Genomic DNA, 24,865 nt, shown 5'->3' with positions numbered 1-24,865 from the left:
TAAGTCCATACCAGGTGACGGGACCAGCGACGTGTCAATCTCGCTGATGGAGGCGGCGACATTGACCTCCTTCGCTAGTCCTGTCTACTTGGAGCCACGTTCAAAATGAACGGACTTTTCTCCATGTGCGGGCAAGTCCGTTCATTTCAAAAGTCCGGCAGGCTAGCACACAGACGACCAGATTGTCCGCCGGACTGCCGAGTCCGGCGGACAGCCGAGTCCGGCGGACAATTTGAGTCAAAACTTCTTTCTAAAAAAAAAGTCCGCCGGAGCCCACACATGGGCGGATTGTTCAGCGGACTCTGGTCTGCCAGATAGTCCGATTGTGTGTACGGGGCATTAGAGGCTTTAGACTGTGACATCTGTTCACTTAAGTCTGGGTCTGTATCCCTGATGGAGCCATTAATGGAAGAATCCTTGCTGGTCTGAAGATTTTGTATGTGAAAGAAATGATCTTGCATTATAGCTTTTAGTGATAAACTGCATGCGTTACTCTGTATATCTTGCTGTGAAGTACATAGGTCTGATAACTAAGAAAAAAATTCTAATTTTGTGTGTAATTTTTTTGTGGTATCTGAAGGAGTGGCGAGGCTAAAGTATATTACTGCCCTTCGATTGTTCTCTGTAACAGTTGCCCTTTCTCCAAATTGTAAAGCCTTGGTTACATATTATTGTGGTATGAACGGGGTCAAAATCTGTAGGCACCCCTTATATGCTGAACAGGAGAGGCAACCACTCATTGGATATGATTTGGAAGACCTGCATGTGGGGCAGTTAGAAGTATTGGACATCCTAAGGTTTAAAAATATATACCAGCTAAAGCCTTCCTGAACTAATTTTTAACTTTGATCCCTACTAATGTTTTTCCCTTAAAGTCATTGTAAAGGATCTTTAAAAAATAACAAACATATCATACTTACCCCCACTGTGCAGCTTGTTTTGCACAGAGTGGCCCCGAACCTCATCTTCTAGGGTCCACCGGCGGCTCCCGCGGCTCCTCCCCGCATCAGATAACCCCCTAGGAGAAGCGCTCTACTGGAGGGGTTACCTTGCGGGCGTGCTCCCGAGTCCAACGCGAATGCTCGACTCGGCCACGCCCCCCTGGCGCTTGCGTCATTGGATTTGATTGACAGCAGCGGGAGCCAATGGCTGCGCTGCTATCAATCTATCCAAACCAGAGCTGGGACTCCGTGGAGAGAGGGAAAGCGCGTCTCCACGAACAGAAATTCGGGGCTCAGGTAAGTAAAATGAGGGGGCTGCCAGATGTTTATTTACCTTAATGCATAGGATGCATTAAGGTGAAAAAACAGAAGGGTTTACAGATCCTTTAAACATTATAAGGATTTGAGGTGTTTTAAAAAAGAGTTATGTGTGATATAGGAGGGAGGAGCCGAGCCTGTGACGTCACGCCTCTTTCTTGCCGATACATGGTGGTGAGCTGGCTGATGACAGTATAATTTAGCGATTCAAAATGTTGTTTTGTGTAAGTATATTTAGTTGTGGGGGGTTTAATAAACCATTAAAATCAAAGTACACTATGTTTGTGCCTTTGTATTCCATGTGAACGCATATGGGGGAGTGTATGAATACGCTGGAGAGCAGATGGTGTCTCTATCCCGAAGGGACTGAGGAGGATTAAGGAGGTGTTTTCTGAGGAGCTACTACATTGGAATTATAGAGAAGAGTGTGATTAATGTAAGCAGGTTTTTCACCTGGTGGTTGAGGTGAACAGTGGCATGAAGAAGTGGTGAAGACACTGTGGTATTTTTTTTCTTGTCACTTTATGAACACTACTTTTAATTTTACTATTGGAATTTGAAGTTTTTTTTTTTTTTTTCGTTTTTAAATTTTTATATTTGATTTTATTTTATGCAGCCTCGTTTTGGAATTTAGGTGTTTACATGTTTAAAACAAAAACAAAGCTAGAAAATTACTTAGAACCCCCATTGTTTTTTTTTCTAACACCCTACAGAATAAAATGGCGGTCATTGCAATACTTATTATAACACCGTATTTGCGCAGCAGTCTTACAAGCGCACTTTGTTTGGAAAAAATTCAAGTTTTTAACCACTTCCCGACCAGCGCACGGCGATGTACGTCGACAGAAGGGCACGGGCAGGCATATTGGCGTACAGGTACGTCCAATATTCAATGCCGCCCTGCCATCGGGAGTGCGCCGCAGCCGGCGCGCTCCCGCGCTGGTCGGGACCCCCGTGAGTCCGGTCGCAGGACCCGCGGACTCGATCGCCGCGGGCATCCCCGCGATCGTCTCACGGAGCTGCCGAATGGAGGAAATGCAGAGTAAACAGCATTTCTCCATTCTGCCTAGCAACTAGTGAGGCTGATCTCTGCTCCATGTGATTGGAGCAGAGATCAGTGTTCACTAAATGAAAGCCCAACACCCCCACAGTTAGTAACACACCCCTAGGAACACTTAACCCCTACACTGCCACCCACTGGTTAACCCCTTCACTGCCAGTGTCATTTACACAGGAATCACTGCATTTATATAGCAGTGATTACTGTATAAATGACAATGGTCCCAAAAATGTGTCAAAAATGTCCGATGGGTCCCCCACAATGTCGCAGTCACAATAAAAATCGCTGATCGCCGCCATTACTAGTAAAAAAAAATAATAAAAAATTATTAATAAAAATGCTATAAAACTATCCCTATTTTGTAAACGCTATAACTTTTGCGCAAACTAATCAATAATCGCTTATTGCGATTTTTTTTACCAAAAATATGTAGAAGAATACGTATCGGCCTAAACTGAGGGAAAAAAATGTTTTTTTATATATTTTTGGGGGATATTTATTATAACAAAAAGTAAAAAATAATGCGTTTTTTTCAAAATTGTCGCTCTATTTTTCTTTATAGCGCAAAAAATAAAAACCGCAGGGGTGATCAAATACCACCAAAAGAAAGCTCTATTTGTGGGAAAAAAAGGATGTCAATTTTGTTTGGGAGCAACGTCGCACGGCCGCGCAATTGTCAGTTAAAGCGACGCATTGCCGAATCGCAAAAAGTGGTCTGGTCTTTGACCAGCAAATTGGTCCGGTCTGAAAGTGGTTAATAAAAAAATAAGACAGCAGTAAATTTAGTCCATTTTTTTTTTATATTGTGAAAGATAATGTTACACCAAGTAAATTGCTACCCAACATGTCATGCTTCAAAATTGCGCCCGCTCGTGGAATGGCATCAAACTTTTACCCTCAAAAATCTCCATAGGGACGTTTAAAAAATTCTACAGGTTGCATGTTTTGCGTTACAGGTCTAGGGCTAGAATTATTGCTCTCACTCTACTGATCGCGGCAATACCTCCCATGTGTGGTTTCACCACCGTTTTCATATGCGGGCGCTACTCCCGTATGCGTTCACTTCTGCGCACGAGCTCGTCGGGACGGGGCACTTCAAAAAAAAAAATCGTATTTATTTTATTTTATTTTATTTGTTCTTTTATTGTTTTAAAAAAAATGAGTCACTTTTATTCCTATTACAAGGAATGTAAACATCCCTTGTAATAGAAAACAGCATGGCAGGTCCTCTTAAATATGAGATCTGGGGTCAAAAAGTCCTCAGATCTCATATTTGGACTAAAAAAACAATAAAAACAAATTGTCATTTGAAAAAATTACAACAGAACAATGTTCCTTTAAGTGGTATGGGCGGAAATTACGTTTTGACGTCGCTTCCGCCCTTCTATGGTATGAAGACAGGTGGGGGCCATCTTAGCCTCACTCGTCTCCATACCCAGGACATAAAAGGACCCAATTGCCTCCGCCGCTACCGACGGCTCCGGTAATCGGCGGAAGGGGGGTGGCACCTCTCCCGCCACCGATAACCATGATCTCGTGGCAAATCCGCCACGGAGACCACCATTATCGTAACGAGGACCGGCTCCTGTAAAGATGGATATCTCAGATGTGGCAGCAGCTGCTGCCGTTACCGAGATATCCCTCTTCAAAGTGCCGACGTATATGTACAGGAGGCGGTCGGTAAGTGGTTAATATCGCTGCTTGTATTGTGGTAATTGATATATTTAAGGTATATAATAGTATTTGGAAGGTGTTATGCTACACTATAGCATTATAAATTATATGTGGTATTTATTGCATATTTTTATTGTGTAACAATATGCAGCACACACTTCTGGATGTTTTGACTAAAATCTTCTCCCTCTGTTGTCACTGCTTAAGGCGAAATGTTCTTCATGGTTCGGGCTCTCGCTGAACCTGATAGGCCGGATTAATCTGATCAAGATGATGATCCTTTAAAGATTTATTTCCTTATTTAGAAATTGTCCAACCTGGGCCCCTAATTCCTTTTTCAAAGAGATAGATCGCTGTGTAGGTTCCTTTATTTGGAATGGTACTCCCCACCGTTTGGCTAAATCTACATTCTTCCTTCCACCGCAGCTAGGTGGTCTTGCGCTGCCAAATTTTCAAGTTTATTTTTGGGTGTCGATTTTGGTGCCGTTTATTGGTAGTTTCAGAGCTCTAGGTCCAATGCGGCTACATGCCTAGAGGTGGCTTCTTTGGGGTCCTTATAGTACCTGCGTAAATTAATATATCAGAGTTCACCATTTGTACACTTTTGTTCCAGGGCTGACACGTACCACCTGGTGAGTTTGGAAGGCTGCAACACAGAGATTTATTAGCCCTGGTCAGTTGTCAAATGCTCAACCCCTTTGGAGTAACTCTACAGTTCTTTAACTCCGTACCATCACGGATCCTGAGGTGTGGGCATGTTATAGAGTTGGACTCTTAGGGACATAGTGCCCTCAGGTACTCTTCTATCTTATTCTCAAATGTCTTCAGGTTTCTTTGCTGGGCTGGATGTTGCTTCAATACTTGCTGTAAGGGCCCAGTTCCTTCAGCGCCCTCTCTCTGAGCTCATCCCATTGAGGAACGATTGACCCCTGGTGATTTAGACAAACCTCTCTCAAATCTTTATAGTTCTCTCCTCTGTGTCAACTCACCTAAGTGTTGGAGTACTACAAGAGTCGTATCGCCTCTCTGAATAGTACTGGGAGGACTGTTTGGAGCAGGGCCCTAGGCTTGTTGTTTCCTCCAAAGATAAATTAATTAAAGTTAAATTCCTTCACCGGGTATACTATACTCCCTCCAGAATGTTACCCAGATTGGGACCCCCTCTGTTCCCATTGTATACTTCAATCTGGATCTTATTTCAATATATTTTGGGAGTGCCCTTTTATTGTGACATATTGGGCTGCTATTTTTGAGGAAATTATTATTATTATTATACAGGTTTTATTCAGCGCCAACAGTTTGCGCAGCACTTTACAACATGAGGGCAGACATTACAGTTAGGCCGCGTACACACGCGGGGACTGTTCGCCCAACTTTGTCCGCTGAACAGTGTTTCGGCGGACAGTCCGCCCGTGTGTGGGCTTTCAGCGGACAGTTTCAGCGAACAGTCTGCTGAACAAAGTTTTTCGGAAATTCCGAAAAACTGTCCGCTGAAACTTGGTTTCAGCGAACAGTCCCCTCGTGTGTAGGCTTGTTCGTCAAACTAAGTTCCGCGCATGCTCAGAAAGGATTTACACGCCGAAAGTTGTAATGCAGTGTATAGGACGTCGTATTTTTCGTCCCGTCGTACGTGCCGTTCACGTCATCGCGCACGGTTTCAGCAAACTGTTCGTTCGTCGTGTGTGGGCAAGTCCGTCCATGCTAATTTTGAGCGGACTGTTTGCTGAAACTGTTTGACGGACAAAGTTGAGCGAACAGTCCCCGCGTGTGTACGCGGCCTCACATTACAATTTGGTACAAGAGGAATCAGAGGGCCCTGCTGGTTAGAGCTTACAATCAAACTTTAAATTACAATTGACCCTCTCTCCCTCTCTGTCCTTAGCTTTGCTGGGGATTCAAGATACATACTAAGCACTTAATCTCTTATCTCCTTTACTATGCCAAAAAGAGACTGATGAAATGGTCACCCATAACGCAGCCTGAAGTGTCCTCATGGAAGAAGCCCTCCCTCTGTATAAGTTAAGGTATATGAATAGGGGATGCCCCTGTAAATTTGATAAGGTGTGGTCCCCCTGGATCCTGACCTGAGGTCAAGTTATGTTCTCCTGGTTTGGATGTAGGGTCTAACACAAGATGGGAGTGTTCTTCCCATTGGCCCCTTTTCTCTCCCTTTCCTAACAGTTTTTTTAAGTTTGTCTCCTGCCCCCCCTCCCTCCCCTTTCCCTCTCCCCCCTTTCCCTCTCCCGCTTTTCTTCCCACCTTTCCCCCTCTTCCCTTTACCCCTCCCCCAACACATAATGCTCCTGGGTCCACCTATGTTCTCCTGGTTTGGGTGAAGAGTCTAATACAAGTTGGGAGTGCCCTTCCCATTGGCCCCTTTCCTCTCCCTTTCCTGACTGTTTCTTTAGGTTCGTCTCCTGCCCCCCTCCCTCCCCTTTCCCTCTCCCCCCTTTTCTTCCCATTTTCCCCCGCTTCCTCCTATGAAGGGGGTATTATTTTCTGGTACTTACATTTAAGTAGGGTATTTACATATTTTTTCCATGATCTGCTATGCTTAATCTGCCTCTACTACCTGTTCTCTAATGCTTATGATTGCTTGACATACTGTAACTGTATTCTACGTGCACGTCCCATTGTTTAGTGCTGTACTAGACCATGTTTTTGTGCTCTATTTATGCTGCACTGCTACTGACTGAAATAAAGCTACCCTGTTTAAAAGAAATAATAATAATAATAAAAAATAAATACACAGCGGGTACCTGGTAAATGTTTTTTTAAATAAAAGAATTGGGCCGTCATCACAAAAACCTGCTCAGGTTGTACATTAAGGTTGGCTATTATCCAGTCTTAGGTCTCATTTACATGTCCTAGATAGCCGTGCTACAGCAAGTATACCATGAATATCTATTGCTGGGATCCCATGTGTTCCAGTCATCGGCACCTGCTCAGCCTGTACACCTGAGGCCGCGTACACACGCGGGGACTGTTCGCTCAACTTTGTTCGTCAAACAGTTTCAGCGGACAGTCCGCTCAAAATTAGCATGGACGGACTTGCCCACACACGACGAACGAACAGTCCGCTGAAACCGTTCGCGATGACGTGAACGGCACGTACGACGGGACTAGAAAACGAGGTCCTATACACTGCAATGCAACCTTCGGCGTGTAAATTCTTTCTGAGCATGCGCGAGACTTAGTTTGACGAACAAGCCTACACACGGGCGGACTGTCCGCTCAAACCAAGTTTCAGCGGACAGTTTTTCGGAATTTCCGAAAAACTTTGTTCGTCAGACTGTCCGCTGAAACTGTCCGCTGAAGCCCACACACGAGCGGACTGTCCGCCGAAACACTGTTCAGCGGACAAAGTTGAGCGAACAGTCCCCGCGTGTGTACGCGGCCTAAGTGACAGGCTGAAATGAGCTAAGTAAGGGGGTTTTAGGTCGCGCTATGGATTGTGGTTTGGGTAAGAGCAGCCCCTATTTAAATTCCTACCCAGTAAGGGAAGGAATAAAATGAAATGAGCTAAGGCTAAGGCTGTCCACTGCTGTTAACCCACATCCAGAAGTTAGGGGAAAATGTCTGACCCTGGATGCAGAAAGATTGCATCCAACGGCAGACATGTATCCCTAACTGCAGGATGTGCAGATGCATGTGGGTACATGTTAACAGCAGTGAACAGCCTTGGCCCTTGGCTCTCTCGACCTTGACTGCCCATTGTTCCATTCAAGCTCACCTTCTCCCACAAAGGCCGGAACCATACGGTTTACAACCCGGAGGGGGCCAAGTCAACCCTGGAGGTGCTGCACCTTTTACCCCATGGGATAACAGCCTGGTGCAGCATTCCAGTACACATCCTCCTTCCAGCCAGCTGGGTCAATTCTGGGAGAAAGTTGGAAGCCATAAGCACTCCCTCCCTAGTACCCCTCCATAATCAGAATCCTTGCGCTCTGACCTGTGTTGAGACATGATGAGCGGGTAAGCCTTGTTTCTCATTTTATTTTACGGCTTGGCCATTTGGTCAAGAACCTTTCAACCTCGTCAGTGCACCGGCCTTGACTGCCACCTTTTTATTTTTGACAGACAAGCAGACCATTGCTAAACTTGAAGAAGCCTAGAGTTAATGTATTAGAAGTTAAGGAGCATGTGAATACACTATTAAGTAATGAAAAAATGACTAGCATTTTAAAGACTCACAGTTTACATTTTCTTGAAGTTTGGGAACCCTGGCTTTACTATGTTTTCTTCTCTGCACCCCTCTTGTGTCCGCTATGTATGGTTTGCCTTTTGTACTTTTTGTCCCTACAAATACCTAGTCCCTTTATCCTTCCCTCACCCTTTTTCCCTCTGTTGGTCCCTGCATCCTCTTGCTGGAGCAGAAAAATCTTTGTGTACATTTTTGGTTAGATTCTTTGATACCATCTGTATACATTTTGGACATTTTATTGTTGTTTTTCATTCTGCATCTCTTTGCTTTTATGTTGTTAGTGTATGTTGGCCTATTTCACCTGTGTGGCCTCTACTGTTTCTTTGCCTTTTGAAATTAATGAAACTTATTGAGATAAAAAAAAAACAGTTAACTAAATTCCTTATCCATGCTGCTCTCCACTTTGATAATTTGTATCATTAAAAAACTGTAACCGAAATGAGGGCACATTGGCAATATGTGACCTATTTATATAAAACAGATACAGTATATACTCACCAACAGTATGTTGTAAAGCTTTGTATACATAAAATGTCCTCAGCTGCTGTAGTGTACTTAGAATAGTTTAAAACGTTTCACTCAATTCGGTTACTTCTCCACTTGCTATCTCTACATCCAACTGCTACACATATATTTTCAAAAATGTATTGTTTTAAAGGCTTTACAGTGCCAGGGCAATCTCTATACCAATGTTCCTCTAAAATAGGTAGACACTGAATAACAAGTTTAGTCTGGCTTTTGTTAGTTGAATAGCACTTTTACTAATACAGGTCTACCAAAGGGACCTAAAAGACGGACAAATTAGTGGGCAGGAGGGACAGAAGGATTTGGTTCCAAAGAGAAACCTTTAAGTGCGTTTCCATTGCTCAGCTGGAATTCCTACACCTGCTCCTCTTGTCCAGCCTTCACGCTTTTCACTTTTCACTGCACTATATGTTCCCAACCATACCTATATGGGCTGCTTGGGCCAAAGGAGGGCCAAGTTAGTAGTCCTAAATATCACCTGAAAGGGGCAACCACTGGTTTTGTGTAAATTTTTTTTGAATAATAAATTTTTTTAAAGCGGGAGTCCGCTATTTTTTTTTAAAAAAGCCAGCAGCTACAAATACTGCAGCTGCTGACTTTTAAAATAAGGACACTTACCCGCCCAGCGCGCCCACGATGTCGGCACCTGAAGCCGATCTCTCGATCATCTCTCGAGTGCTGCCGCCGCCATCTTTGGTATGGGAATCAGGAACTGGAGCCTTTTGGCTTAATTTCCCGGTTCCCTACTGCGCATGCGCGAGTTGCGCTGCGCAGTAAGGATGGTCCCCCCTGAAAGGTGCCAATTGTGGTGCCGGAGGGGGGGGGTTCCAATGAGCAGAAGGTCCACTTTAGGGTGGACCTCCGCTTTAAGTATCTGTGTTTTAAACAGATATTTTGTATGCTTTTTTTTCTTGCAATACTATACATAAAATTTTTCCTTGACAAACATTTAATACAGAGCACACCTATGATACAGGAGGATTCAAAGAGCAAAGAAATCACTACAGAGACTGTTCCTTGTCAGACTCTCTGGGATGCAACATCGGAGGAGGGTCCTCAGTGGCAGCGGTGGTGGAGGAAGAAGAACACAGGACAAATAAGACAGGAGAAAGAAGAAGACCGCAAGAAGAAGCGGGAGAAGGAGAAGAACAGAGGGAGAAGTGGGAGAAGCAAGAAGCGGGGAAGAAGAAGACATTTTTAGTAAAGGACTCTTTTTAGTAAAGAACTTTTTTTGGTGAATGGGAATGGGTAGGGGTACAATGTACCCGATACCCATTCACATAGGGGGGTGGGATCTGGGGGCCCCCTTGTTAAAGGGGACTTCTAGATTCAGATGAGCTCCCTGCCCGCAGACCCTGACAATCACCTGGCAAGGGTTGTCGGGCAGAGCCCCCCTGCCCCAAAGCACCCACCCGCTCATTTTGAGGGCATGCGGTCTGGCATGGTTCAGGAGGAGGGGAAACTCTCTTATCCCCTCCCTTTCCTGGCCTGTCAGGCTGCATGCTCGGATAAGTGTCTGGTATGAATTTTGGGGGGCATTTAACAAAATATTGGCATGGGGGTCCCTCAGAATCCATACTAGACCCAAGGGCCTGGACCTGGGGAGCCCCACGCTGTTTTTTTCACAATCATTTTTTTTTTACATTCAGCTGTCAGCAGGGAAGCCCGCTGATAGCTGATGACTCATCGCTATGTTGACTCGTCATTGTTAAAGACGCAGCGGCCGGATTCCTGGCCCCCCAGGCCCCCTCCTTAGTGACCAGCTATAAAAAAGACAAAAAATGCAAAACGCAAATTGCGATTAAAACTCATGTCCAAAAACGCTGAAAGCACCGTAAAAAAAGCACTGCAGAAACGCTCAAAAGCAAGAAGCATAGATGTGAATCAAGCCTTAGTGAACACAACATACAGGAATATGATATGGGAAATGATTATCGACATTGACACATATACACTTACACAGGTTGAACTGGATGGACTAGTGTTTTATTGAACCTTACCAACTGTGAAACTATAAGACGAGGATTGGGGCTGATCCATACAAAAGCATTGCACAGAGCAGGTAAGCATAATGTTTATTATTTTAAAACAACAAACTTAATATTACTTAAGCCTTTAACCTGCAGATGGAGCAGCAGATGCCACTGCAGCCTGAAGGCAGCTTTAATTTGTTTAATACTGTAATTGTCAGATACAATTACAGTATTAAAAATAATACTAGTTCAAACCAGAGCTGATAGTGAAGTGAGCCACAAACAAGAAAAAAGGTTGACCGTTGAAGGTTCTGTAATGCTTAGCTCTGCTGTCTTACTCAACAATGTACTTTGCTTTCATTGCTTCTTTAAATACTTCAAGTGGATGTAAACCTGATTCATCAAATTTGACCTAGGCACATACAGCATCTCACAAAAGTGAGTACACCCCTCACATTTTTATAAATCTTTTAATATATCTGTTCATGTGATAACACTGAAGAAATTACACTTTGTTACAATGTAATGTAGTGAGTGTACAGCTTGCATAACAGTGTAAATTAGCTGTCCCCTCAAAATAACTCAACACACTATAAGAAGATTGCCAAGACCCTGAAACTGAGCTGCAGCACATAGCTAAGACCATACAATGGTTTAACAAAACAGGCATCACCATGGTCGACTAAAGAAGTTGAGTGCACGTGCCAGCGTCATATCCAGAGGTTGTATTTGGGAAATAGACTGTCAGTACTCAGATCATATACTGCACACTGCATCAAATTGGTCTACATAGCTGTAGTCCCAGAAGGAAACCACTTCTAAAGATGATGCACAAGAAAGCCCACAAGCAGTTTGCTGAAGACAAGCAGACTAAAGACATGGATAACTGGAACCATGTCCTGTGGTCTGATGAGACCAAGGTAAAATTATTTGGTTCAGATGGTGTCATGTGTGTGTGTGGTGGCAACCAGATGAGGAGTACAAAGACAAGTGTGTCTTGCCTACAGTCAAGCATGGAGGTGGGTGTGTCATGGTCTGCGGCTGCATGTGTGCTGCATGCACAGGGGAGCTACAGTTCATTGAGTTAATTGAGGGAACCATGAATGCCAACATGTGCTGTGACATACTGAAGCAGAGCATGATCCCCTCCATTCAGAGACTGGGCCACAGGGCAGTATTCTAACATGATAATGACTTCAAAGACATCTCCAAGACGACTACTGTTTCGCTAAAGATGTTGAGGGTTAAAGCTGATGGACTGGCCAAGCATGTCTCCAGACCTACATCCTATTGAACATCTGTGGGGCATCCTCAAACGGAAGGTGAAGGAGCGCAAGGTCTCTAACATCCACCAGCTCTGTGATGTCATCATGGAAGAGGACTCCATTGGCAACCTGTGACGCTCTGGTGAACTCCATGCCCAAGAGGGCCCAATTTGGCCTTAGGGATGTAATTTCTTCAGTGTTGTCACATAAAAAGATATAATAAAATATTTATAAAAATGTGAATGGTGTACTCACTTTTGTGAGATACTGCATATCTGTAGTGTTTACTTAGCTTTCTCCAAAGCCCTAAGTCTTGGGTCTGTCTGTTGCCTTTTTCTTCTGTTATCAACATGACACGGGGGATAAAAGCAGCTGAAAGTTTGTCAGGGAGGTAACAGAGACAGATAAGCAGAGAGCTTGTCTATTCACATCACATCTCTGCAAGTATCTTTGTTCCTCTGCCTATGTGGAGTGTAAGCCTACACTCCGCTATCACAGCTGGAACAGGACTAAAAAATTCTAACAGGATGTTCACTTTCTAACCAGTATATAAAGCAGAAAACAGCAGATATACATGTAAAACTTATGTAGGGAGTTTTGTTTCATCCCTGTGTATCATCTGAGGCTGTTCACTTCACTGGGCATGGGAGAGGGTTTGCATCCACTTTAAGGGTTAATATCTCATTAATGAAACATGTTGCTAAGGAATAAAGAAAGTGAGACGGTGTTGCAGTATTCACAATACTCCACAGACAATGTAACTTTTATTCACAAATGATTGTTTTTACAGAGGTAGAACAAAATACTTTGTATATCTTTATTATATACATAAAAAGAGTCTAAAATCATTTTTTTTTGCAAATGGGAAATCAGTGGTTGTACACAGTAGTAGTACACAGGTAAGATCTGAAGCTAGTGATTTGGATACAAGAGCATGCAGAAATAAATAGACTACTCTTTGTTTTGCTGGTGTTACACTTGAAAGTTCAGATTCTTCATAAAAAAGAACAATAAAAAGAAAGGCTACAAGAAGTACCTGGTTTGTTATAGTGTGCATTACGTATCCAAAGGTTTATCTAGGAAAAACATTTTTTATTCCAGTTTTTATAACTGCTAATGTAAAAAAAAAAAAAAAAGTACATTTAATGAAGCAAACACAAAAAAATTGGAAAATTATGAACACTTTTAAGTCACAAAACATTTCAGATTTCCTAAAGGATTTGCAGAGAGAAAATGAAAATGACTTTACAGCAGACTGTGTGAGGTGATTTAAAGTAAGTTATTGAAAGTAGAAGCTCATTGATTTATTGGTTTATATCAGTGGCTTGGGAGTCACACGTTCTTGGCTCCCTCTGACGTGGTTTCTAAATAGATGCTTGTATATATTTCTCTGGTCTAGATAACATCTGCACTTTACACTTAACATTGGTAAGAAACATTTTCAGAGGTCACCTAGTAGCTTCTTACTGTATATATCTTGGAAACCCCAGTGCTGAGATCTACCTGTCATAGTTCCTCAGATGTCTTTTGTCCTCCTTAAGATTTTGGGTGTTTCCATCTACTTTTGGTGCATTAAGCGTGCATCCATACAAAGGTCAAACTTTTTATTACTTTAATGTGTCAAGGCATAAATATGGGGAACTTTTACTTGTTTACACTGACACTAGCCAGTCAGTCTGAAAACCTGAAATACTACATTATTACATATTGACTTTACAATTATTTTCCCGATAACTTTGTAAATGTACTGTCAGCATTCAATCCCAGATAAGAGGGGAAATTTGTGCCCCTGAAACGTATTAAAAATAAAATATTTTTGGACTTACTCAAGTTTTGTGCCACGCTCAGCCATTTAATGCACCCCTAGCAGAGTTGGGAACCTATCTGAGCCGTTCAAGCCTTTCCTATAACAAACCTGAGCTTGCTATGCATCCTGAAATACATTTTTAAACACAATTAAATAATAAAATTAAAAACTATATAACATTTTAAAGTCATAAATGATATCTAAAAACAACTATAATTTACTATAAAAAGTATAATTGAACAAAGCCATAATAGTTTCCTTTTAAAGAAAAAGAGCTAACATTTTTGCCTAACTTATCAATATTTTTATAAATAAAGTTACAAAATTTTATTTTTTACTTTTTAAAAAAAAAACATGTTATTTCTCAAGCTCTCTCTTTGAAAAGAGTGTGTCTATGGTGTTCATATTAGGCAGTCTTTGTTACGAGGCACTTCAACCTTCAGCCAATATCATAAATATGTTGTCATTTCGTTTTGTGGCAGAAAGTGTGTAATTATGCCAGGGAGGATCAGGAAGATTAAAGCCTGATATAGAACTTGGATAACAAGGAAAAATTCCCTTAAAGTTACATTAAACCCTAAGCGTTAAATTGCATCTTAAAGTGTACCAGTATATTATCCAATGGTGGCGTTGGGGGTGTAAATACCGGGTGATCCTGCAAGCTCCCTATTCTAAATGGCAACACTATTGCAGATGATCATCCTGCTTCTGTGTTGCCACTCACTCTGGGATGTTGATTGACAGAAGAGCATTTTCTCCTTGCTTCACTGTTCATTATTGCAGTCTATGTGAATTGGTGGGTGAGATTCCAGTAGTAATGTGAGTGTTTTAAATGTAAATATCATTATGTAAAACAAGCCCATGGAAGCAAAGTTTGCTTTCATGGGTTTGTGATAAATAATGGTATATACATATAAATCTCTTTTTATAAAACAATTACATGACCAGTACATGAAAATAGTGGAGCAAGGAGGAAATTCTTCACTGCCAATCAAAAAACTTGAGCCGTCATGCATGTGACATGAAGGAGTGACAGTGGTGCAGTATTTACAAGCCTTCTAATTCATCAATGGACCCTCCTTGATTTTAATAATGCCATGTACTACATATATATTAAAGCATGCGCACATGGCTTTATTGTCACTTTAAATGTAAGCACAAACCCAACCTTCAGCCTCAAGGTGCACCTACTCTTTCTATGGAAAACTCTGTTTCTAGCTCTCAAAAGTACATTTTAGCAATTATAATAAAATAAAAATGTTGTCAAAGAAATAAGGGTCTAAATGTCTATAGCAATAATCCAGTTCCAAACATCATACATCTTGTGCTGCCTGGAGAATGAAAGTGACATTACTTTTAGCTGGTATGGCCAACAATGCTACATTGTGGCCCTGCTGAGTTATTTACACTACCTCCCAGATAGCAAGGATAACTTGTTGAATTGTAAGTCTTGTTAATTTGCTGCACATTTTCACTGGCAAGTTGTACACTTGCAGAGCACTTAAAGTACAAGTTCTAGTTGACACTTTTCCAATCTGTATCAAATTTGCGTGGCGACTCTCTACAGTCTCTATAGTCTGCAGCAAGAGCGCTACAAGTCTACAGCATGAAAATGCAGCCACAGTGACCCCTGTGGTGGGATGACTATTGCACAACATAACTGAACCTGAAATTGTAGCAGATTTACAGAATGTTTGCAAAGAAGCTTGATCTGGAATCATGCAATGCAGACTTACTGCAGTTGTACAAAGAACTTGTGAAGCATGGCAAGCCTAGCAATAGCTTAGCAAGTCATTTTTAAACTTGCAGCTCAATTACTTGCTATCTGGGCTATGCACCCTTTAAACTGAAGAGAAGAAAATAATTATAACCAGGATTGGTGATTGCATGTTGCTAATCACATGAAAATGTATGTGTGGTTACTTTGTTATAGAATATGCAAATTAAGTGAAAATTTCTGATTAGAATACTTGGCTATCCTCTTGAAAATAATGAATTTGTGAAATGAGATGGCCATCAGAAGTGAAAAGGATTTACCTCTAGATAGGGATTTTAAGAAGTGGCGCATATTCAAAATTAAATGAAGCTGATGGAGGTCTAGTGTTGCTGAAAAGAAGGGTGCATTTGGAATTCTATGCAAATCATATTTAAAATTATACTTAAACATCATTTTAAAGGATTTAATGGATGAATGTCAATATGACTGGAAACACTTGTTATCAGCAAGTCTGTCTTGTGCACTGAAGAGGAACGCTAATTAAGATAAAAAGGTGTTTTTCTAGCAGCTATAATAACAGTATCTTGTGAAATTTGTCCTTGTTTTTCTGTATCTAGTCCTTGGCTGTGTTTGCGTCCCTATGCAATTTACCTAATTTATCCAGAAAAATCTGACATTCTTATGTGTCAGCATCTAATGGAGGGTTCCCCATTATCACTCTTCAGCTATAGGTGATGTGCAAGAGACCATGGCAATGTAACATAAAGAAGGAAATAAGCACTGCATATAGCAATGTTTAAAAATGTAGTTACTACTTGTTTATTAATTAAAAAGATTAAAAGGTGTTTATTTATGCCTGGGATTTTAATTTTAATAGAACCTATTGACAACGTTTTAAAGAAAGACGTACTTAAATTTATACTAAAATCTTTTTTTTTTTTTTGTTAAATAACAAACATGTCATTTACTTGCCCTGTGCAGTTGTTTTGCACAGAGCCGCCCAGATCCTCCTTTTCTCTGGACCCTCTTCAGCGCTCCCTCCTGTTAAGTGCCCCCACAGCAAACAGCTTGCTATGGGGGCACCCGAGCCACAGATCCATGTGTCCATTCAGACATGGAGCCATGATCCAGCCCCACCTCCCCTCTCGCCTCATAGGCTCACTGACAGTAGCGGGAGCCAATGGCCCTTCTCTGCTGTCTCAGCCAATGAGGAGACTGAGTCTCTTGCGCAACATCACTGGATCAAGTTGGGCTCAGGTAAGTATTAGGGGGGCTAATGCACACAGGTGGCTTTTTATCTTAATGCAGCATGTAATGTGTAATGCAGTGTGTAATGTTTGCACCTGTCCATGAATATCTATTACGGACATGTAATCTGCATGTCAGTAAAGGACATTCATGGACAGATGCAACAGTTATGGATTTTACAAACTGTTCATAAATTTACTGAAAGTTGGCAACCCTGCCTTGCACATCCATTCACTGAGAAGAATAGTGTGCTGCTGTTTCTCCACCCCCAGCTCTCCAAGCCCCTTATGCAGCTGATCATAATTGATCACGTGATCAATTATAAAGAAAAAAGGTAGTTATCATTTTTTTATAATATATATATATATATATATATTTATATATATATATATATATATATATATATATATATACACACACACTAATGTTTTGCCTTTCATTTCTGTTTTAAACTGAATGGGTTGTTTTACAAGGTAATGGTCCCCTTTTATTGTTTTCAAACTAATGTACTGTATCATTATTTCCATTTTAAGCTGCTATCACCATCCCCTGGCCCACTGTAAGTCATCTGAAGTAGTGATGCTGATTTTGGAATAGCTCATTGGGCCAAAATCGTTGTCAGCATTAACATTTGCTAATGAGCCATACTAAAACATCATAACCACCAAGCATCAAAAGGCTATTCTTATCTAATACATGGTAAATGGTCACAGTACAATATACAGTGCATGGAGAATTATTTAGTGAACCAGACAGTTCTATGCAAATGAGTATGGACTAAGATATAAGGGTACGTTTGTTGATGTTCACTTGTATGATAAAAGGAACTAGAGATGGAGCATAAAACATTGATGCATGTGCGTATATCATTAGCCCAACAAATGTATTTTATAATAGAAGGAACAATAATGATTTGAAAGTACAGTACCACACAACCATTCAGATTACCCATTTCATCAGATAAGAACTGCCAGACACACAAAACGGGGTTGCTATTTGACTGCTATGAATTACTGCAGTTGGCTATTTTTCTTCTTTACTTCAGACTGTTTGAAATGAATAGTACATATTAGAGTAATAACCTTATTAAGCTTCCCCATAAATTAAACACCTCTGCTAGTACTGATGCTTGTTATTATCATATAATGCAGCAGATACTGAGACAGATAAGTATTTACTGGAAGCCTGCCTAGAGCAACATCAAAGGTACCTGAGATCTGCATATGTGCTGATGGACCCTTTTATTGCTCTCTGATCTGCATATGATCTACATATGTCTCATGTGACACTGGCTAAGCTGGTCCAAACCTTAGACAGGCTGTGCACAAAGGATACACATACAGCTTGGGTGAGCTGAGAAAGATTAAAATATGTAATTTTTCAAAAATTCTCCTGTTCCTGCATTGCCAAAGAGATCAAAAACGCTTCAGGTGAAAACCTACATACAATGGTTTAAAGAATGTGAACAATTCTTCAGAATTTATTTCATACAGTTGCAAGTCCTTGAACAGAGAGACTGCAAGGTTGGGGAGGGAGGCTTAACACCAGCCATCCAGCTAGTGGCTGATGCTTATTAAACCTTGGCAATGGAGGTTCTATAATGTATATTGACTTTGATGTTCAGCCATTACTATTTAATAGAATACTAGATGCTTTTGGAAAAAAGAGAAGATACATTTCTTTAGTACAGATAACTATGGTTGTTTCTCTAAGGAATAAACTAGTCAGTTTGTATTTTATGTACAAAACCTCAGTGGGTCTGTTTTAGTTTACAAGGAACATTTTTACTGAAAAAAAACCAAGACGAAATAGATGTAACTGTAATGACTTTCAACGCTGGTAAGCACAGCATTTCATTCTTTTATTTTAAGCTGGTAAATATTCTGCTTGGGCTTTGATTGGCAGAAATATATGCGCCACAGTCCCACCGGACAGCTTTAAAGATGAAATGCTGCTGTAGTTTAAAATGAATGTCAGCTCTAATTGGTCCACAAGAAGTCCCCTAATCCGATTAGCATGACCATAACACAATGTAATGCTTCTCAGGTATGGAAGGAAGATTTCAACATTGGCGTTCATTTGCCATAATTCCATCGCTGGCAATGTACTGTCAGTCCCTCTGGCTTCAATCAATTACATTCACAGCTAAAGCTTCTTATGTATACAAACTCAATAGAGATTTTGCCCTTAGCACCCACATTTTTGGATGCTGTAAGTGTAACTAAGGTCATAATGTCATAGTGAAGACTTAAATCTGAACTCCAGGCAGATACAAATAAAGCACCCTTTAATTCAATTATGTATTTATTAAAAATCATTAAACCTAATTTCTATAGATGTAGTGTAAGTAACTGAATCTACCTTGATATTATCCTCCTCTTTGATCCCTTGCACAATGCTGTCCATTTAATACTGTTAACATACAAGGGATAACAGAGAGATGTTCTCATTAATATGTCACTTCTGATTTGTTCCCAGTAACAGGCGGGGGCAAGTTCTGAACCAGACTGCATCAATAAACTGCAGAAAGGTCCAAGATCTGGCAGTGCTTCATAAGGTAAGACATTTTATATACAGTCTAAGCCCTTGTACACACGGTCGGAGATTCCGAAAACCAAATCCGTTTAAAGTAATTCCGAAGGATTAATTCCGGAAGAGGTCCGGAAGTGATGTTGCATACACACGGTCGGACAAAGTTGTCGGAAAATCCGATTGTACATAACGTGATGACATTATTTCATTACGAGAGGACTACGTTCAGGCTAGTAGCCAATAGCTTTGGTCTAGGAAATTGATCTGAGCATGCGTGGCACTTTGTCCGTCGGAGTAGGCTACACATGATCGGAGCATGTCCGATAGGAGCATTTTACCGGCAAGTTGGAAAAGTTGGTCCATCGGATATTCCGATGGAAACAGTCCGATGGAGACCACACACAGTCGGAATATCCGACAAAACGGTCCGATAGGACACATTCCGTCGGAATCTCCGACCGTGTGTACAAGGGCTAAGTATTTTAGTTTGACTGGACTCTCAGAATTGTTTGATCTCTGAAGTGCTATAGAGCTGGACAGTAAAAAGAAGGTTGCATCACAACCTGCAATTCTGCACGCTTTGGGCCACTGCATTGCTTTTAGCATCTATTAACATTGTATTTCCAAGCTTGCAGTCAAATTTGAGAAAACTTCACTATATGTTTGTTATGTGTTCCCATTCACCTAAAAACCTTACCTTTCAGATGTTTCTTAGGAGATGGTGTCATGGCAGTTTCTGACATTTCTGATCAATGTCAGAATGAGGCTCACTCTGATATTGATCAGAAATATAAGGCTCTCATTAATATACAATTCAAGAAGAACAGTTTCTAAAACTTTAACCCTTTGTTAAACTACTTCAGGAAGATTTTCCCCTCAATGACCAGGCCATTTTTTGAGATACGGCACTGCGTTGCAGCGTCTTTTGGTGGTATTTGATCACCTCTGTGGTTTTTATTTTTTGTGCTATAAACAAAAAAGCGACAAAAAAAAAGTTTTACTTTTTTATCTTTTTGCTATAATAAATATTCAAATAAAAAAAAAAAAAAAAAACACACATTTCTTCATCCGTTTGTGCCAATATGTATTCTACATATTTTTGGTAAAAAAATCACAATGAGGAAACATTTATTTATAGCGTCTACAAAATAGGGGATAGATTTCTGGCATTTTTAGACCCCTTTTTTTTTTTTACTAGTAATGATGGTGATCTGTGATTTTTACCAGGACTGTTACATTGCGGCGGACAGATCAGACACTTTTGACACTATTTTGGGACCATTGATATTTATACAGCAATCAGTGCTATAAAAATGCACGGATTACTGTGTAAATGTAACTGGTAGGGAAAGGGTTAACACTAGGGGCGATCAAGGGGTTAAATGTGTTCCCTCGTGTGTGTTTCTAACTGTGGGGGATGGGACTGACTGGAGGAGGAGACATATTGCTGTTTGCAATTACTACGAACAGCAGATCTGTCTCTTCTCTCTTGTCAGAACGGGGATTCGTGTGTTTACACACACAAATCCCCGCTCTGACTCTTGTGCCTGCGATTGCAGGTGGCCGGCGGTCATTGCACCCGCTGGCCAAGTGCATTGGGTCCCCAGTCGTGCAGCGGGCACGCGCACCTGCTATGGCTCTTAAAGGAGCCGACGTACACATACAGTGATTTGCAGGAACGAGACACTTTGCCAACGTATATGTATGTGAGCTGGTCGGCAAGTGGTTTAATGGTATTGGCATCTAGTTTACAACTGATAATGAGATATGACAGCACAGTACAGCTAGGGTTAATTATGGCAAACACATATCCTTATCCACACATAAAGAGAACTAAGTATGATTGTGCAGTACTGGAGTTATCAGAAAAGAGATTCTACAAAAAGTAGCAATGTTTAAATATTTTTTTAGGTTATGCTATGTAAATGAGAACATGCAATGAATATAAAGGAGTTTTTATCCCAATTTTGCTGCAAAAGTAGAAATTTACTTTAATAGTAGTGAATATCATGATGTTTATATTCAGATATAATTAACACCCTGATAGCACCCAGTGAAGCCATTTTGTAAGCCTAAGTAGTGTTCTTGGAAATGTTGCCTATCCTGTTAAAGTGACAGAATGACAGCTGGTTTTATTTTTTTGCACAAATATTGTTCAAGGGACAAGTGTAGTTGAGTGTGACTAAATACTATTTTCTGCCCACATTTGTGGAACCCTAACCTTGGATATCAGGTGCTCATTTGACCACAATGCCCTTCAAGGTCACTAGAAACCTCTGAGCTTCTTTGGTTCAGAGATTGCAGCTCTAATCCCTAAACCCAAACAGTTTATTGGCTGCAATGGAGAGCAATGTACCATATGGCATTACCATATAATCAGCATTCCATTTTTCTTTAGCTAAAGTAAAAAAAAAAAAAAGAATGGGCTAGATTTTTCACTTGTTTGTCCTGAATATTTAATTGCTTTACCTTGATCTACACCTTTTCAAAATACAGAAGCAGGGTGCTGTGTGTGCTGTGTTTATCTTGTTCTGTAGTGCTGCCACATGTACTTCTAGATCAATCGCATCATTTATTTATTAAAGAACGCAGCATGGTTTTTATCTGTCTTATCTGTGTGCTCAGTTTCGTCTATAATAAAAATAATAATGTAATCTCAGGTGAACTCAAGCTTGAATATCAATGTTTAGACTGTGTTTTTAAGAAAAAATATGTAAACTGCTGTCTTGTGATTTAATATAACAAAATTACAAATGATAATAAAATTGCCACACTTGTTTGACCTTTATTGTTTTACACAAACCCCATAAAATCTGTTAAAACAAGAAAATACACACAAAAATCAACATTTTTTTTCTTTTTGTATTTTTCTTTTAAGTATATGTCATAAGGAGATGATGATGAGAACAGTATTGGTATATTGGTGAGTTGGCCATATTTACTAACATGGTGCAAAAAGTAGTGAAATGCAGCCAGAATTTTAAATGTATAAGATACTAGCTTTTAACATTCTGTGGTAATCAGACACATGTCAGTTGATTGGTTATCTAACACAATAGCAATGTCGCGTACACACGATCGGACATTCCGACAACAAAATCCATGGGATTTTTTTCCGACGGATGTTGGCTCAAACTTGTCTTGCATACACGCGGTCACACAATGTTGTCGGAAATTCCGAACATCAAGAACACAGTGACTTATGACAAGCCAAGAAAATTGAAGTTCAATAGCCAGTGCAGCTCTTTGTGCTTCGGAATTGTGTACACGCGATTGGAATTTCCGAGAACAGATTTTGTTGTTGGAAAATTTGAGATCCAGATCTCAAATTTTGTGTGTCGAAAATTCCGATGTAAAATGTCCGATGGAGCCTACACACAGTCAGAGTTTCCGACAAAAAGCTCCCATCGAACATTTTCCATCGGAAAATCCGACTATGTGTACACGGCATAAATCACATTTCTGAATTACATTGATGTTAAAGCAGAACTATGACATCTAATTAAAAATATATGTGCCACAGCACTTAATTATAAGGGCCTCTGCACTTACAGTTTTTATTAGTCCCCATGCAAAGTCTCATAAGTATCTAGGGATCCTGCCAATAAAATCCACCTAATGCAGCTTTCCGTGATGGGGTGACAACACTGTTGGACTGCTCCTAAATTCAGAGCAGAGTTGGCACTCTCAAGTACGCTGTGCCTGCTTCCAATGTAGTGAGATGAGAAGAAATAATGGGGTGGGGGGGGCGTTATCAGCTTTCTAATTGTTGATTGACAAACCTATAGCTGGTCAGTCAGAACCAGATCAAATACAGTCCTGCCAACAACTTTCTAGGGCAGCACTCTCTCTGCTCCTGAAACCCTCCCACTGTGAGCTGCAGTGTCTGGGAGCGGGATCATGTGAGACATCATTTTTTTAAGGCTTGTGAATTATGCAGTAACTGTGTTTGGGACATGTTTGAACAGTCATACAGGAGAACATTTTTAGAGGGTAACCCAACATGGCATTAAATAAGGCAAGGAGAAAATGCATAGTGTATTAGCATACTTCAACCAATCAGATATCATATTTCATATTTAGCTAAGATAGCTGTGTGTTTGTTTTTCTGGCACCCGGACACTGTTACTTGCTGCACCAAGTTACTAAATAAAGACCAATAAATAAGAAAATGAAAAGACTGATTTGGTATCCTGCTCCATAAATGATTATCAGGAAAGAGAAGGAAAGCCAAATGATATCTGCTCACCAGGATGACCATGTTTTCTTCGTACCCATTTGCTAAGTTTCTGCAATTTAATGACCTTCCCACTGGGGGGACAATGCAGACCGCAAGTTTCTATGTGGGTACTATACATAATACACACCAGGTCACAATTTTCAACAACGCTTAAAAGTATTGAGAGAAAGAAAGGGATGAGAGAAGAATCTTCTGGATTTGTTTGGGAAAGTGGAACATTTATTGTGGAAGGGCCTTTAGTATTGCGTTCACTTCTTCTGCCACAGCTGTCAGTGCAAACTCAAACTGCTCCTGGAAGACAAAAATAATGGGATATTCAATTTGCGTAATCTTTGTGAAAGGCTTGAACAATCTGTGATTCAACTGTTCATCTGGCTGCATGTTAACCACTTTCAGACCGGACCATTTTGCTGGTAAATGACCAGAGGTATTTTTACAATTTGGCACTGCGCTGCTTTAACTGGTAATTGCGCGGTCATGCAATGTTGTACCCAAACAAAATTTGCGTCCTTTTCTTCCCACAAATAGAGCTTTCTTTTGATGGTATTTGATTGCCTCTGCGATTTTTATTTTTTGCGATATAAATGGAAAAAGACCGCAAATTTTGAAAAAAAATGATATTTTCTACTTTTTGTTATTAGAAAAATCCAATAAATTCAATTTTAGTCATACATTTAGGCCAAAATGTATTCAGCCACATGTCTTTGGTAAAAAAAAAGTCAATAACTGTATATTTATTGGTTTGCGCAAAAGTTGTCACATCTACAAACTAAGGTACGTTTTCTGGAATTTACGCAGCTTTTAGTTTACGACTGCCTATCTCAGTTCTTGAGGTGCTAAAATGGCAGGGCAGTACAAAACCCCCCCAAATGACCCCATTTTGGAAAGTAGACCCCCTAAGGAAATTGATAAGTGGCATGTTGAGCCCATCGAATATTTTATTTTTTTGCCTCAAGCGATTGAATAATGACAAAAAAATAATTTTTTTTTTTTTTACACAAAGTTGTCACTAAATGATATATTGCTCACACATGCTATGGGCATATGTGAAATGACACCACAAAATAAATTCTGCTGCTTCTCCTGAGTACGGGGATACCACACGTGTGGGATTTTTTGGGAGCCTAGCCGCGTACGGGGCCCCGAAAGCCAAGAACCGCCTTCAGGTTTTCTAAGGGCGTAAATATTTGACTTCACTCCTCACTACCTATTACAGTTTTGAAGGCCATAAAATGCCAAGATGGCACAAAACCCCCACAAATGACCCCATTTTAGAAAGTAGACACCCCAAGCTATTTGCTGAGAGGCATTTTGAGTCCATGGAATATTTTATATTTTGCCACAAGTTGCGGGAAAATTAC

At 40.6% G+C, this 24,865-nt stretch overlaps 1 protein-coding gene across 1 annotated transcript in view; it reads right to left on the bottom strand.

The window, feature by feature from the left end:
* Nucleotides 1–22,024: 22,024 nt before the first annotated feature.
* Nucleotides 22,025–24,865, bottom strand: part of PTPRN2 (protein tyrosine phosphatase receptor type N2) — a 1,275,947-nt gene continuing 1,273,106 nt past the window's right edge. Inside the window, exon 23 of the mRNA XM_077491142.1 lies at nucleotides 22,025–23,795. Coding sequence (XP_077347268.1) covers nucleotides 23,724–23,795 — 72 coding nt within the window. The 3' untranslated portion in view covers nucleotides 22,025–23,723. The remainder of the gene's footprint in view (nucleotides 23,796–24,865) is intronic.

The sequence above is a fragment of the Lithobates pipiens genome, unplaced genomic scaffold, assembly GCF_037356315.1.
Source record: "Lithobates pipiens isolate NorthernLeopardFrog02 unplaced genomic scaffold, aLitPip1_a1.2 Scaffold_19, whole genome shotgun sequence".
Lineage (NCBI taxonomy): Eukaryota > Metazoa > Chordata > Amphibia > Anura > Ranidae > Lithobates > Lithobates pipiens.
The sequence above is the reverse complement of the archived record's forward strand: the minus strand, read 5'-3'. Positions and strand labels throughout refer to the sequence as shown.